At 36.1% G+C, this 17,664-nt stretch overlaps 1 protein-coding gene across 1 annotated transcript in view; it reads left to right on the forward strand.

Moving 5' to 3' along the window:
• The window catches only part of LOC121425818 (cilia- and flagella-associated protein 65-like), a 33,638-nt gene extending 19,209 nt beyond the window's left edge, over positions 1-14,429 (forward strand). The window contains 21 exon segments of the mRNA XM_041621927.1: positions 5-175; positions 653-738; positions 1,075-1,111; positions 1,113-1,142; positions 1,659-1,824; positions 2,007-2,406; positions 2,881-3,078; positions 3,650-3,734; positions 4,076-4,234; positions 4,783-4,971; positions 5,377-5,490; positions 6,006-6,308; positions 6,751-6,867; positions 7,401-7,520; positions 8,470-8,617; positions 9,180-9,333; positions 9,841-9,969; positions 10,473-10,623; positions 11,615-11,793; positions 12,468-12,566; positions 13,908-14,429. Of these exon segments, the coding sequence (XP_041477861.1) occupies positions 5-175; positions 653-738; positions 1,075-1,111; positions 1,113-1,142; positions 1,659-1,824; positions 2,007-2,406; positions 2,881-3,078; positions 3,650-3,734; positions 4,076-4,234; positions 4,783-4,971; positions 5,377-5,490; positions 6,006-6,308; positions 6,751-6,867; positions 7,401-7,520; positions 8,470-8,617; positions 9,180-9,333; positions 9,841-9,969; positions 10,473-10,623; positions 11,615-11,793; positions 12,468-12,566; positions 13,908-14,253 (3,381 nt within the window). The 3' untranslated portion in view covers positions 14,254-14,429.
• The last annotated feature ends 3,235 nt before the right edge of the window (positions 14,430-17,664 follow it).

Consider the following 17,664-nt stretch of genomic DNA (forward strand, 5'->3'; position numbering starts at 1 on the left):
ACAGGGTGTTTTGTACTTCAAGAGTACTTGCATTGGTACATCATCACGGAGGAGTTACAAGGTCAAGAATACATCTCGGATTGCTCTCAAGTATCAATGGAAGGTACCCCACGCCCAGAAGGATCGCCTCTCCGTTTATCCAATCACCGGTATCATTCTGCCCAATGAAACACAGGTATGTTTGCAGTCTCTTCTTTTTTTGTCAAAAAAGATCATGAGTCTTTATATTCCATCTTTAAGTTGTTTAGGAAGAATGTACTTATAAATGTCATCCCCAAAGTTGAGTTCTTCAAATGCTAGTATTGTGACCCCCCCAAAAAAAAACACATTTGAAATGTGATCATTGAACCTATAGTGATTATCAACAAAATTAGGCATATTTCTTTTTTTTTCTGTTTCTTTGCAATTCAAAAGCTCTACACATGACACTAAATTTGATATCGTTCTGTGAAAATTCTTCTACAATGCAATCTCATTTTCCCTATACTCATATGACAAGTTTATACCAGCCTTTAAAGAAAGATGATCATTCTTGTACGTGTGATGTTTGAAATCTATTAGTTATAAATAGGTGTTAAAGAGAGAATTAAGTAATGTATGAGAGTCAGATATACATTGATGAAGCAGTTTATCATCCATTTTATCCATTCAGTCCCATGTATGGACTTTCACGCCCAGTGAAGAAATCAAGTACGTGATCAAGCCATCTATGTATGTTGAAGACATCAATCACATTGGGTAAGTGAAGGAGATGAATCATGACAATATTCATTCACACTTTGCATTCTAAAGAAATCATAGGGGAAGTTGTTCTGCAGTTTCTTAATGCTTGATTGATTGAAGAGGAAGACTATCTAATTTTCAGTTGAACTCTTGAAGTTGTACAATACCAAAGTGATAATTTCACACAAGCATCTGTCCCTAAATACTATATTTTCATACAATAACATTTGATTAGTCATGAATCTATGGATCTGGCTAGACGGAAAACTTTTTTTTAAAATAGTATATTATCTTGTATTACTTTGTATTTTCCAGGATTTTTATACTTTTATTGTTTGATTTTGTTTACAGGGATCTGACAAGACGGAAAGCATTCTTGCTTAGAGTTTCTTGGAGAAGGATCTATTGGCCGAATCAAGGTAAGATGCACGTTCAAAGTTTGGCTTGATAAACCATTCCTTATTTGTAGTTTATTTTGAAAGTGCCAAACAATTGAATGAAAGAGCATTGATGATATATTATTCAATAGGTTTACAGGTCAGGGTCTCCCATGTGAGAATATTGGCAATCATTATGAGGTGAGCATTAAGAACTAGATAATCTACCTGCTAGACAAGTAGACATGTATATGTAAACACCAATGTGGTTTGGGTGCTTTTATGGTAATTTCTAACTTGGGGGGGGGGGCTCAGAGTATGCCATAACATGAGTTATTTACTGACATAGCAACACACCTGGCTCATTGCATAATTCATTGAAAGTGCTATTCTTCTTTGGAAAGCCATCTCTCCCCATGTATGAATGCCATAAGTTACAGGTCTCTTGAGTCGGATTCTTTTACAACTATTAAAGAAATTCCACATTGTCAGTTTCATTCTCTTCAAAGCATTCCATTATGACAAGAAAATTGCATACTTTCTCATTATTGCATTCAGTGTGAAGATCCTGTGGTGGACCTGTCAGATGTGGTAGTCAACACAGCTGTTACCAGAGACATTGTCCTCCATAACAACAGCAACTGCAGCCTCCATTATGAGCTTAGCGTGGAACAAACTATGCAGGGTAGCTATGCAGAAGAGGCACAGGAAACAGATGATCTTGGTATGTATCACGAGGCACCTCAAGTTTTATTTCTGTATGAAGTTTCTGTAAGAAGTCTGTCATTTCAATTTACCGGGTTGTACTCTCATGAATTAAATGTGATGTACTTTGACATCTAAATATTTTGTACTTTTGTCAGCATTTGTACTCTGTAAGTTCCAACTTTCCATTTCTCCCTGAAGCACTCACGCTTGACAGAACAAGGGACATCCTTCCTGCGCGATCAAGGCGTGTCATCAGGGCAACCATCCGCCCCGAGAGACGCCTTGGCTACACCTTCTTCGTCGGTTACCGTCTCCTCACACCATCCATCCCAGACCTGGAGAGAACACAGAAGAAGGATGAAGAAAATGAGGGGAAGGAAGAGGAGAAGAAGGATGGAGAGAAGAAAGAAGAAGAGGCAAAGAGTGTTTCTGAGAGCGAGGAGGGTCCGTTGGTTCCTGTCAGTGACACAGTGCATCAGCTTTGTGAGATGACAGCAGTAGGTGTGTACCCCACCCTCCAGATCACTGATGCCCGCTGCTATGGCAGTGCTGCTGGGATAAGCAAGGCGAGGCTCTGGAGTCTTTTGTCGCTAGACAAGTAAGTGAATTAGGAATGTTTACCAGTCGATATCTTTGCAGAATTGTGAAATTGTGCCCTTTTTTCATTTTGTGACTATTCAACTTATGAACCCTTATCAAATAAAACTGAAATTGATTCTTAATGATGTGCTTAACAATGTAGATTATAATGCCTAAGTAAACCTAGTATTCTAAACTTATGATTTCTTATGCAGTAATTGAAGCATTTGTAATAGGAACCAAAAGTTAGCTCTTATTTTTCACTGTTCAAACATATTTTGCGTTGATATTACAATATGAGACTTGAGAAACGACACCTTATATTTTCATTCCATTCAGCTATCAGAATGAGAATTTTATATCTATTAAGTTCTAATTTTGGTTTGAATAGAACTTGATATATTTCTGCAATATATTTCTACATAAATGAGTAGTTTAGTCATAGTCATTAAGAAAAGAAAACTAACAATGCACTCCATTTTCTCTTAATTAGCCTGAACTCTTGTCTAGACTCGGACCCCTCTCCTGTAGAGCTCATCTTCTCTCGTGTTACAAAGCATAACATGCGTCGTAAGGCAGTGGTGTTAACACAGGCACTGCTGGATTTTAACTTCAGTGCTTCACCGGTAGGAGCAGAGCCTTGCATTGTTCATCTCATGTTGGAAAACACAGGCACAGTCAATGCAGACTGGTAGGTTTCATGCAAAAATACATGGAAGAAAAATGGCATTTTGCTTTGAAAAAATGTTTAAAATCGCCCATTTGAATTTTTGAATGGTTCTATACACAGTGTAAGAACAAAGTAGGAAAAAAGACCCCATTCAGGAAAATTAATGTTCCCTTGGTAGGTTCTTTTGTTTCATTAAATGTTTTGAGGAATTATTTGTGTATCAGCATTGAGAAATTAAATTGTCATTTAACTTCCTTGAATGCCATTTCTTCTCATTTCAATGAGAGATTCACTGAAAGGTGTGTTGACATGAATCAATTTTACTTGCAGTGATTATGTTTAGTTAATAGTGTAATGAAACCATTTAAAATGGGTAATGTTGATATACAGTACATCAGATTAAAAGAAAATTAAGTTTATTGAAGTGTGGTGAAGAATTTGTCTATTCTTATGTCAATACTCATATTGTTTCACTACTTTGAGAATTATAAAATCAATAATGCCTTTGATGGCACCATAATTTATCCCCTTCATGAATGAAAATGAATTTGAAATTTTCATGTTTGTATTTATTTCTTTGTTCTATTTTTAGGGCTTACCTGTTTCCAACTGATCTCCAACTGGAGATGGAATACTGGGCAGAGACTGGAGAATTTGATAATGATGAACTTCATGAGGTATGATACCATTCAATGACAAATGAAGAGTACTAATGATGCTAATGGTGAAATTAAAAATGTGTGTATGGGGTCATAAGGGGAGCATTTCATGAAAGAACATGTCAGACATTTTATCCGATAGTTACAGTGCTTCTCAGCCAATCGAAATCAAGGAAAGATGTCAAATCTGACAACTTGTCGGGCAAAAATGTTTATGAAAGGCCCCCCGATCATTCATTACATATAAACAACTTTTTTTTTGAAATAATGCAAAAACTCCAAATTTAATAACTTTGCTATTATCATTACATTTTGATTATTTTTTAACTTTCATATTTTTGTGTCTGTTTTGCTTCAAGATGAGGATTATGGATAACAAGTTGTTTACTGTAGAGCCAAGCAGTGGATCCTTGATGCCTGGTCAATGCCAGACCGTCACTCTGACCTACTGCCATGAGTTTGCAGGAACGGATAGACTTCCTGTTCTATTCAAGATCATGAGAGGCAGAGAAGTTTTGGTAATTGATTTAAAGAATTAACTTAACTGATTATTCCAATAATTAAGTTGTTTTTTGTATTTAATTGCCCCCTTCATCTTTGAAGGGAACCATTGCATTGTAAAATAAACTTGCATGGAATTGATACATAAGCATAGGCATTGGCTACTTTTTTTTTACTACTTCAGTTAGTAGTACTATTTATAAAACTAGAAATCATAGAAGGAATGATGGTAAATTTGAAAAGAAGTTATTAGTGGTAGTGAGATAGTAAAGGTAGTAGTGGAAATGATATTTATGTGTTCCAAATATTTGAAAGTGAAAACAGATTGTAGTAATTGTGTCATTTCCTACAGATATAAATGCCATATAATACACACACTATTGATTTTGTTATCCCATAAGTTATGACTTTTACACTATGGGAAACCTTTGGGTCATCCATGCTGTTTATGAAAGCTATCTTCAACAAAGTTTGTATTTAAAAAAATGTGCTTGTTTTCATATCATGGCACAGAATGAAATATTTTTATCAATCAACTTTTTTTTTGTTACTTCACTTCTTGCAGTTAAACTTCACTGGTGTGACAGTGAGCCAGGACAGGCGCTACGTCCACTTCCCCAGCAACAAGCACATGTTCTCCCCCGTGCCAATAGGGGGCGTCATCAACCCTAAGCAGGTCTATGAGCTGTATAATGGCGGTGGTATGGAGGTCATGTATCAGTTGGACCTCACTGCTCTGGAGCAAATCCAAGAGGTAAGGATGTGTTGAGTGGTTTAGGGTGTTTGACAAGAGAAGACGATGTTGAGGGTTCAGTCTCTGATATGGCGGTTTTGTCCTTCAGCAAGGCACCTATAGTTTCCTTTTGTACTAGAGGCATCATTGGAACCAACATAATTGCAGATATGTTTTTTTTTATTATGAATCAAAAATAATAATTGAGAGCTAGAAATTTGCTCTTTTTGAAAATTAATTTGGGAGAGCTTTTGTAGGATTTCTCCTTTTATTTGAATGATTTTTAGTTCTCTAAATTGCTCCTATTCATAATTTACCTTCCTTTTTGTCCCTGTGCCATTCATGATATCTTGCTCCGGGGAAGCCAAGTCTCTGTCCTGCAACCAACTTAATATCAAATGTCAATTTGTTTTTCTTGTCTCACAGGAAAACTTCAATCACAGGATCTTTGATTGCCTTAATCCAAAGGGTGTAATCCCAGCTGGTAGAACAGCCAAAGTGGAATGGATCTTCTCCCCATTGGAAGCTAAGACTTATATGGTGAGTTAGAGCATGGATGTGTGTGTGTTTATGTATGAGTTATCTTTTAGTCTTCGGATATGTGTCAATTAGATATTTTTTATATATAGTAACTGATCATCAATGTCTCTGTCCACAAGACTTGGGTCTGCTGAAAGTCCTGAAACATTCACAGCTTTTTCTGATAGCAAGATTATGGTCACACATCAGTATGCCATATTGCATACACTTTTACTTGGTGCCAAGACTGTTTAAATTATCAGCCACATTCTTTGAGAAATAATCACTAATGTAATTATCTTTGGGAAAATTGAAACAGATTTTCTAGCCTACATAGAAAGGATTGTCATATTTACAGTTATTAATTTTTTTTTTTTTTTCAAAGGGAATTGTTAAATTGGATCTATTTGCTTGATATTTGATAGAATTTGTGATGAATAAGATATAAACTCTACTAAAAGATTTTAATACAAATCCTTATTATTGAAATTGGAATTCATCACATTTTTAGTGAACTTTAATGCCCCATCTTCCAGGTTGATGTTCCTATCCACATCATCGGCGGTGACACTGCCCTTATCACCTTCACTGGTGTAGGCTATGACAAGCGCAACCTGGGTACCACCATGCCCATGACCGATGGTACAGAACTCACCGGCGTTCCTTCCGTCCAGAGCATCCCTCTCAACGAACAGCTCCTGTATGCCAGCGAGGAGAGAGTGGCCTTTGGGAATCTTCCACTGTTTAGTGAGCAGCGCAAGGTGGTGTACCTGACCAACCGATCACCAAGCCATACTGTGTCCTTTGAGTGGTATGTCACATCAGAGGATGATTCCCAGGTGAGGTCTTTTTTGTAGTCATACTGTAGACTCCCGGGCTTTGGACAAGGGTTGCGATTTAGTATAATCAGAGGTGTGCATTTAGGAATTACATCTGATTTTTTTTAGCTGCTTTCAAGCACAACTCTTTCAGCTCATGTGATGAATGTTGCGTACATAAAGTGATGCATAATATATTATATCAACCTGAAAATCTACCTAAACTTATGTCTCCAGACACAAGAACAATAATCAGATTGCAGTGCTGTTATTACCCTTAACAGTTGATGGTTTTGGTCCCCATTTTGGAAAATTTCACAACGGAACTTTATATGTCATTTTCTTAAATTGTATGAGGAATTTTAAGATGCTCAACTTGATGAAATTAAACTCAATTGTGTGCTTCATTGTAAATTAAAATCCTGAGTTTACTCAAATGCATACCTCTGTTGCTCTTCCCCAGGTGTTGGACATTCAGCCACCCCAAGGAACCCTTCACCCAGGAGAGGGATGTATGTGTAAGGTAGTCTTCACAGCTATAGGAGAACCTTCATTCTATGACCTGGATGTCATCTGTGAGGTCAGTAAAATCATTACATTTTCATCAGCTTTGGAGTCAGCCAGTGAACAGATGTTCTCATTTAATCTGAAACACTCTCTCTTGCACAAATTGATTGAATGTTGGAATTACAGCTATATTATATGGATATTTCCATAACTGATATCTCAAACAAAGTGGAAATGTTTAGGAGAGTGAAAAGATATGGGTGCCAGAACACGTTTAAGTCATCTTTCACTATTCATGTAGTTGGATGCAGAGGGGATTTACTTTAATCTAGTCATTAGAATCAATTATTTTCTCTTTTATTTCATATATATATAGTACAAGGCCTAGTCCTTGAGTGACAGTCTTTTTTGTGATGTGTATAGATGGAGTACATTGGGGCAATAAAATTGAACATATACATGTGCTCGGTTCATTTTATGTGGTTCTATAGAGGTGAAAGTTTATGACTTTAATCATCATCCCCATTGTCATTTAAATCATTTGCCAGGGTCAGCATGTTATGTTCTTCTGAGGCAATGCTTTGTTTAATGTGTTCTATTGTCTAGGTTGCTGATGAGACAATCATGGCTGAATACAGGAAGGAGCTTCAAGACTGGGAGGCAGAGAAGGAGAGACAGAAATATGAGTTCACCATCACTGAGTTTAGAGACGACACTAAGACGGATGTAAGAAATGCAGCACATCAAAAATACATCCAGTCCAGTCACAATAAAGACTGCATTTGTACATATCAGTCTTTGCTTTCTCCTTGTTTGTATATTTTGTTTGAATACCCCGATTCTTGATCCTGAACTAATTAACTTTAATGCAACACTTGGGGGTGTTTCACAAACATTTAAGTACATGTATGACTTAGAGTCGCACTTAAATACCGAGTTGCGTATGAAAGGCTTGACTGCATTGGTCAGATTGTGTCATGAGGACACGCACTACTGCGTATCTATCAATGAGATTTTGCATTACATATCATGTACGCATCGGCATTTAAGTGCGAATTAAGTCATACTAAATCAATTAAAAAGTTATGAATTTCTGAGATATAGGGTCGGTCTCTCATATCTTACCTGGTCTTTGTTATTGCAGAATATTCTCTTTGTTTGTATTTTGTTTGAATACCCTGATTCTTGATCCTAAAATTAACTTTAATGCAACGTAAAATCAAGACAAAATATTGGAGTTTTAAAAGTATTTGTTGGTAGAATGCTGTGGATCACTGTTAAATGAATTTCGCTATAGATAGATAGTTCAGTTAGATGTCATAACTGAGAGGATGGATCTTTGTGTCATTTCATGAATCTTTTTTCCAACAATCTGAAAAATGGGGGTATTTCTGGTATTAAAGGACAATTACACCACAGAAAAATGTTGATTTGAATAAACAGAGAAAAATCAAACTAGCAAAACACTGAAAATTTCATCAAAATCGGATGTAAAAAAGGGAAGTTACTTCAGAGTTTTGCTTTTTTTTCACAAAACAGTGATATGCACAACTCAAATGAGACAGTCAATGATGTCCCTCACTCTTTATTTCTTTTGTTATCTTGTATTTGGTCTGCCTTTCTTTTTTGACCCTCACAATATTATCAATGCCTAATAAACCTTTCCACTAAACAGGGAAGCAGTGCAGGCCCCGAAGGCAGGAGTCGTTTCAAGCGGGAACGCACTAATTCACCAGTCCCTCCTGAGGAATTCAAGCGCTACCAGACCTTGCCACCAATCAAAAATGTTTTGAATGAGAAAGAACTTAATGAGAAGCATGCCCGTAAGTATTATCTTTAAAGTGTTAAGTATTAACCCTAAAAGGAAAAGGGGGGCCCATGATGGCCCTCCGTTACGCTTCCTGCAATATTTTCAAAACACAAAAAGATTATGCTGCAAATTCTGTTTTTTTTTCTTTGAAGTCTTGCACAACTTTTGGAACTAAATTCCTGACATACAGGTATAGCATCGTGACGTCACATGACTTTTTACAAGACGATGTCATGATGCAAAAATGGCTCATTCTTATACTTTGTGTACAAAGTCGTCACCATTCATAATATGATGATTATTTACTAATTTAGGTTTGGTCTGTAATAATTTCTATTGGAAAAAAGAAGAAATGCATAAGAAAAATTGGTTTTTCTTTTTGCAATTCATCTCAAATAGCCCAGTCCTTTTAGGGTTAAGTCCATCTTCTTAAGGGAGTTATAGTTATTCAACTGTAGCGCATTTCACCATGACAAATCTGAAAGCTTTACGAATATCTGGAATACTCTTTAAATATTCTGCATCTTGAATGCAAGTCCTGGACCATTCTAATAATCCACCTTTTCCATTTTTAGGAGAACATTCTGCAAAAGATGGAAGTAAGCTATGGCCCAAACCTGAGAAACCGGACACGTTTGTCATGCACCTCGGGGTAACAGCAAGAACTCACACCATTGCTGAATTCCAGAGCAACTTCCCCAATGAGGTCCAAAAATTCTTCATCGACAGGTACTGTGAATATGGAATGCTCAAATTTAATTGAATAAACTTGCAAGACAATTTTAGGTACCAGCTTCAATTGAAAGTCATGCATTTCATTGCAAATTTTGCATTGACAAGTATATTTAATTTTGCAACAACACCCCACATGGAACTTTTCTCTTTTTGATATTTTCCTGAGAATAATTTCAAATTTGGGAGAGAATATATTTCTTACTACTCTGTTTGTATTCAAAGTATGTACACAATTATATAATCCCTCTACTTCCCTTAAAAGACTTAGATGTTTATAGATCTAGATTCTTGGTGTTTGTGAAGCACTCAATTTATAATCATCTTTTTCAGATTTGAATTATCCAGTAATACTGAAATGTTATTCACATTATTGAGTCTTTACCTAAGACAGGCATTTGTAAACATTGTCCCTCTATGGAAAAAATCAGTAATGGCTTTAAGCTTATTAGAATCAGAAATTTTGACAAGTTAGCTGACCTTGTGGTCATGATCTTTTAATAGGGGTATGAGTGAGCGAATGGTGACAAGCGGTAAAGGAAAGCGATCGCAGAGAGATGAATCAATGGAACCTGAAGATTGTGATGAGATGGAGGCTGGAGTTGTCGGTGAGGTCATGAGCACCATCGTCAGGTATGAAAAAGAAACTCATTGTTCCTCTTTTGCCCTTACTGTATCCTCACCAGAATGCTAAATTTAGTTCATTTTGAAACATGTAATCTAAGACAGATGTACATAGAAAACTTTTTTTTCCTCCCAACTGAGGATATTTCCCTATTTTCCTCATTTGAGATAATAGCTTTTGTTCACCCTAGATATCTCCCTTTCTGCCTTTAAATTATTGTATATTCATCGAGAAGGTGCTTGATATATCTAATGGATTCCATCTTATGTAAACTACAATTGTATGTCCCAGTTCTCGTACAACTTTCCCTGGAGGACAATTCCTGGTGACTGGCAGGCTGTGCTCAAAGGAGTAAGAATGTATGTAAGGTGTTCTCGGGAGAGAATTTGATTTCCAGAGAAATTTCCTGTAGGAGTTGTCCTCTTGGGGAGTCTTCATGTTGTATATTTTGTTTCATGCACCTCTTTCTGTTCTCCCGATGAAAATATGCCATTGTTTCTTAAAAACTCAGAGCATTACTTGATGATCATGATTTCCATGAGGCCCTGAGGGACATCCCCAACGAACCAATCCCTTACTTCACTCAGTTTGGAGACAGACCACAGTCTCTCTCCCGCATGGAGGACCTCAAGATCACCTCTCCTCCCCCATCACAAGCTCAGGTAAGTACCTTGAATCCTTTAAAAATTATCTGCATCTTTTTAACTTTCATTATAAAAAATGAAATGGGTCCTAATAAAATGATCAGATGCACATGCCCATAACTAGGCATTTTGTCCAATTCGTTTATTTGCTTATGATGACAGATCCATCATTATTTTTGTAGAAATTACTAGATGATTAATGAGGTGATGATTGCTCCAGGCTTTATTTTGTCTAAAATGTATTTATATGGTTTTATGTTATGGTATAGTGTTAAATCCAAGGTGGAAGTTGGTCATTTGATCGGTGTGTAATATTCATAACAGCACATTTGTCGCCACAGCAAATGTCATAAGCCCGTATTCTGAAGTCGGGCTAAACTTAAAGTCAGGTTTAATTTGGATAACCAGTTGTCACATAAATCACTAACAGTGGAGATAATACATTTCATTTGGCTCTCAAATCATTTATAATTGTCTAGGAAGTATATGTGATTGTCTTCACCATTGAAGAATCAGGAAATAGCACAGGTTAAACCTGAACTTAGAATACGGACCATAGAATCAGTCAATAGATATCAGTTTTGGAGGGCTTCAGTATTACAATAACAGTAGCAGGGCCTGCTGGGAGAACAGTTTTTTTATTACTGAAGTAGCTACCCTGGGTAAATTTGCCGTTATTATTACTACCCTCACTGTGTCCCCTTGAAACTTTCCATACATCCAGGCTGTAGCCCCAGAGCTGTTCCAAGGATATTCTGTATGGGTAATTCTATACAAATTCATACACCCTCTGCTTTGTATCTTGATGCACTTTAGGGGAATGTTTCATGACAGGAACAGTGCTTCTTAACAAATCAAACCCAAAGAAAGTTGCTAGATCTAAACAAAACTTGTTAGGCAAAAGGTGTTGATGGAATGCTTTATTGAAGGAGGGACTATGAGATATATGATGCATTACAAGAAGCCAAAGGGTATTAATATGTTTTTGGCAATATCTACTTTTCAACAGCCACATGAAGCTATGGAGAGTCCCACTAAGACGGTCCAGATCGAGATGGAAAGTAGGGGAGTGCGTACGCCAGAGAGCACAGCTTATGGGGTGCCCAGCAGAACAATAATGCATGATTCTGTTACTGAGCAACCTCCCTCTGCTCCCACTGGTGAAGATGTAGGTCTCATGCCTTCAAGGTAAATGCTATTAAATGCTCATGTATGACAAATGCAGCAACATTGTGTACAAAATATTTTTTTGTTGTTGCTTTGCTCTGTTGCTAATGTAAGTTTTCTTGTAGTTTCTGATAATAACGGCGACTGGTCCATGATCAAATTTTTGAACAAATCACATTTTGCTCATTTTCTGAAAATGTGAATGAGGTTTAAATTCTAAGTATACTATGATGATTGTAAGCCTTTATTTTGGAGTAAAGGTCAAATTAGTTTATTATAAGGATGACAGCAGAAAGTCACAAATTTTATAAATGCGTATTCATGCGATGATAGTTACTAGCATCAAATTGAACTGCGTTCTATTCCAAAATTGGGTCGCAGACCAGCCGTGAGGTGTGCAGTGGCCTTTAGGCGCATACTTGCTAAACCAACCACACTGATGGTTGTACCCAATTAGTACCTGGGTGAGAGAGGCAAAGTGTGGATTGACGCTTTGCCAAAGAACGCTAGGACATGGTGGGGTTTGAACACCTGACCCTGTGATTACACCTTGTCGGAACCGCTATGGTGTATCAATACATATTTATCTCATGATACTGTGGTATTACATTTGAATGAGATTACAGGCGAGGATTGCAGGCAGTCCAAATACATGAGGTTGATTAGTCTGTACTGTATTTTATTATTTTCTAAAGGTCTGTACTCCAATCATCCCCTGGCATCCATACCGAGTATGACTATCAGATCAGCTTGCGTGAGGAGAAGGAAAGACTGCAACAACAGAATCTTAAGAGGTATATAACCATTCTTTGAGTGAAAAAATGGCTTTAAAAAATAAATGCATTGAATGTTTACAATCTTATAAGGCATACTCCATTGTTACCGTAACAGAATGCTAGCAGTAGGGCCAGTCACATCTTTCACGGGCTACCACCGCTTAGACGCATTGTTTTCACTAACGGAGCATTAACCTATTGGTATTGATAAACTCACAAAAGCTTAGCTGAATTCCTAATAATCTTATAATAAAAGATCCAGTAAAAAGTTAATGTTAATACAAATCGCTAACAGTGCCAAGGGCACCAATAGTGACGATGTTAGTGAATAATTTCTCCCTTATAAATAGACCTCGACCAAAAATAAAGGGCCCACACAACAATATATGAATAAATGGAGTTAGAATTAGATGAGCAAATCAAAATCTGATAAAAAATAACAAAATCCTCGAATAATTGTACTGAGTAGCATGTGGCCATGAATATGCAATAAATGGAACATATCTTCTAGCTCTTTCCCCTTTTTCTGATTTTAATAAAGTTCATAATTGTCTCAAATGTGTGTATGTCATAAACCTAATTTTGTATGATACAACAGACCCTCATTGCATATTCCTAAAGACGTGAATATAAATTTCACCGAAATATGGCCTAATGCAAAATTTGTCGGTGTTTTGTTTGTCTCACTTTACTGTTCAAATCATATTATTTCCTTCAGCCAGGACTACCCCTTTAATAATGGGTATATAGCGGTACCCCTTTAATAATGCGTATATAGCGGGGGATGTTGTTTTTTAAGTATTTGAAGACATTTTTAAGAATAGACCATACATTAGAAAGAAGAACAATAGTGTTGCACGAAAAGTGAGATTGCATTTTCTTTGATACAGAATCTCCATCGTAATATTGTAAAAATATATTTACTACTTGCTGTCAATTCATATATAAAATGTAATAAAAGTTTTTTTGTATGCCTATTACATTCCTTTACCCTTTCCTAGACAAGATTTTAAACCTGTAGGATGTGCAAATAATCATAACTAAATCTGAAGTTAAATGTAGATCACTACGTTTCACCTAAATTAAAATCCCCAAACAACACTTACGCCTAGCGCCCTAACAGTGCCTTCTGTACGATCATTTTACCCATGTTGTTAGTAGCTGATTTAGTGATGTCAAGCATTGATCCAAGATGTAAATAATGCATTACTTTGACATTAGCCATCACGGCGAGATTAGCGGTTGTAACAGGGCCCTTTGTTAGCGCAGTGTTACGCTTACAGCATTTCTGTGCGGCTGATACTGGTTGTTTGGAAACCACTCTCAATGGATAACATTTACCTTGTTCTTTATCCTCAGATTACCAGAATTTGCTAGCACTGTGGAATCGACTCTAGATAACACCCTCTTCAACATCATGATGGAGGCATTCGGAGGAGAAATCAACTTGACTGCCAGACCCCGCCTTATAGCCCTACCCCCTTCCACCCCTCCACGTACCCCACCCACAGCACCAGGTGCCAAACCCAAGCAAGCCTCTGTCATGGGGACATGCACCAGACCGGGGTCGGGGAAGACATCTAAAGGAGAAAGACCAAGCTCGGGAGGGAAGGAGCGGTTGGTTGACACGCCCAAGGTCTCGGTAGAGATGGTGGGATCAACGGGGAGGAGGGGGAGCTACACCTCCCAAGTCACTGCAAAGTAAAATTGTGGGGAATTTTGGGTACTGATCTAAACACATGTTTGAATGTCTTTCATAGAAAATTGTTTATGACAGTCGTGACATGATTTACTTGATCCGTCCTACAAAGCATTCTGTGTTCAAATTCAATAGGAATATAGTCAAACACCTTGAGTTCTATGAAAAATATTCTGTTATATGTGAAAGGGAAGAGGAGTTATATTTTGACATTCATTAAATGTGTGTATGATTACTAATGAAGCAAACTATAACCTTGTACAGAAGGGCAAAGTTTTACTTAAGTCATGGTTCTTTGAGAACAAAAAATTTCATGAAGGTCCAACATAGAAGGTCGAACGTACATTTTTATGGGATTGCGATCGAATTAACATGACAGATAATTTTGCATTGTTCAAGATAGACAGCATTTCACTACAGTGAATAATGGAATTTTCTTGTACAAACTATTTATTTGGGTACATAAATGATTGTATAATTAGATGATCTATAACTTTTGTAAATGCCCATCCACCCTACATGTATATACTGTAAATATATAAAATCTTTTCTGATTGACTGCTGAGCCCTGTTACCATGGTAGTTGGAAATTGTTTATGAAACAAGCCCCTGGTCTAACTTGTTTAGTTTAATCACTAAGCCAGTTTATATTACTACTCTACACATAATCTTAATTGAGATACTTTCACCTTTTCATTATTCATAAATAATTTATTTACATCCACATTTATAGCTCATCCAGCCCAAAGGGCCAATATCGAAAGCTTATAAGCTACTAAATTCAAAAAGGTATGCTTTCTGCATTTCACCGCTTCCCAGCTGAGTATTTTGCTTTGCCTCGAGACTGTGATTCCATAGGTTTGTACACAGAAAAACTGGGTGATTTTTTGCTTTCCAGATAATGCATTTCATTTTCTTCTTCTATCACAGAGGGATATCACATATTTTTTCCCACAAGCTAGAATTTATGAAATCTACAATTAAACTAGTTTTTCTATATCCTGCTTATTTGGCGCAGATATCAATTTTATCTGCATTTAGATTATGTGTAACAACTTTTTCTGACATAGCAATTTAGGCCCAATAAGAGCCAAAGAATGAACAGTGAATAATTCTGAGTTCCATTTTCATCTGAAAACGAAAAAAAAAAATGGATTTATAACATGGAAATGGAAAAAAATACCCAAACCTATGGAATCACAACCCTCCAAACACAACGTGATGTCATCATTTCCAGGCGACGTGGGGGTGCTCAATCGAAGCGTAATTTGGAGGAGCAATTTCTTTGATTTTTATTATATTTGTCAGAAATGGAAGGAGATGTATGTAATATCTTTGGTATATTTGTATTGTATGAATCGTTAATTTTTTTTACACCGTCAGGGTCTTTAAGCCTTGATATCCATCCACAATTTCAAAATGCTAGTACTTCGCCATTTCAATTCTGTTTGTTTTATACAATAGCACGAAATGGGGAATTCAAAAGTATTTTCTAATTTTTTCTTCCATCTGGTAGAGCTTCATGAGGTTCACCAGATTAATTACAGTCAATAAGTTTAAACTTATTTATGCAAAATCTCAATTTTGCTTTGTAAGGGTGGTGATTTAAAATTATTACATCTTCATCAAATTTCAATATCCTCAACAGAGCTGAAATTATGTTAAATTTTGTTACCAGATGTAACTTATCCTGTAACGCAAGACTGACAAGTGACTATACAGCTGTTTCAAGTGGAATCCCTAAATAAATCATTCAACTACACAAGATGTTGGATTTAATCAGTGTTTTATTACTGTGTTACTTTATAACATTGATGTCGAAACAGCATCATTATGATCAACATTATTCAGCCTACAATCCTTCCTGATGTAATCAACCAATGATTTACCTGAAAAAGAAGACCATTGTGAAACCATCTGGCGTAATCTAATTAAAAATTCACAGAACAAAGTACTATAACAAGTAATGTGTTAAATTAGTGTTATTCATGTCTTTTGAAAATCTAATTTAAATCAATATTCATTAAGACATGCATATGACACATAAGTCAATAAATTCCATTATTCTTTGGTATAGTCATATTTGATAATTCTTAATGTCCATCTATTCAAAATACATTATTCTCAACCTGGAATATCCCTCAAGAAAAATTTCAAATCTCTTATTGGATAGCATGTAAATTTTAGATAGGATGATGCAAATTAATCAATTCTTTTAACAAAGAAGTAAAAATTCCATTGTAACTAACATGATGTTTACCCATTTCTACAAGGCTAATTACATGGATGTTGACATCTTTAAACATATTCAAAAAAGAGTAAGATTATGATTAAGTTGTTCTGACAGCATGCTAAGATGCAAAAGTTATACATCCTTCTGTTTCAAAGATTTTAAATACAACAAAGTCAACTAATTTTCCCCTCAAGTATGATAGGCCTAATGTCTTTACATCATGATAATTATCAAAAGAAGTTTACATTACAAATAATGATCAAGTACTAAGTCATTTTGAATTTTGAAATAATATATAAAAAGCGTAAAAACCAAGAAACAACAATTAAAAAAGAAAGGGTTACTAAGCATACAGAGGCGAACAAGCAATTAGAAAGGGCATGAACTAGTCATATATTTAATGCGCAGCTTTTTTCTTTATTGATCTGCAAGTTATTGAAGAGACATTAAAACCTATTTTTACAGGAGCCTTTTCTTTTGACATGCTAAAATGGAATATGTTGCTATATCGCAAAACCACATTTGTATTTTTAAATACGAAAGAACAATATTCTACACATTACATCTAGAGAATGGCTAGCCCGAACTGGGAGCTCCCATTTCCCACAGAAGCTATCGCATGCTTAACAAAAGAATTAATGCATGGCTGATCGTCAACAAAATTAAGTTTCAACGCTAGTAGAACCTCTTCATTTTATGAAATTAAAACTTTTTCAAATAACCAGAATTTTCTTATTTCTTGACCATTATCTGCAATCGAGGTATCAAATTAAAGAGCAGATATTGGATTTTAAATATGTGGTTTTCTTTTTGAAACCCAGATACGGCCCACCAATTGACTTTTTGTATCCCCTCTTAAAATTTGTTTTTGCTCACTCATGTGTGAATGAGAATTAATCTAAGTAATTTTAGATGAAAGAGAGATTCTAAGCTTTATCAATGCTAGGTAATTTGATTTGTGATAAAGTTATATCAAATCTCGGTTTCGTTTTTGGAGGGATGCACTGTATAGCGCAAGTGCCTTTTTTTGCCTCAATGGGGATCCAAGAATGGTAGATTTTTCCATAAATAGGAAAAAGAAAGGGGTGGCTGATTTTGGCAGCTCCTGAGTAGGGTAGGCTTCGATGACCCAACACTATTTTATATGTACTCTTTCATCCCAAAGCAGTTTTATGCAATAAAAG

Source organism: Lytechinus variegatus, chromosome 1 (assembly GCF_018143015.1).
Source record: "Lytechinus variegatus isolate NC3 chromosome 1, Lvar_3.0, whole genome shotgun sequence".
In the NCBI taxonomy this organism is placed as follows: Eukaryota; Metazoa; Echinodermata; class Echinoidea; order Temnopleuroida; family Toxopneustidae; genus Lytechinus; species Lytechinus variegatus.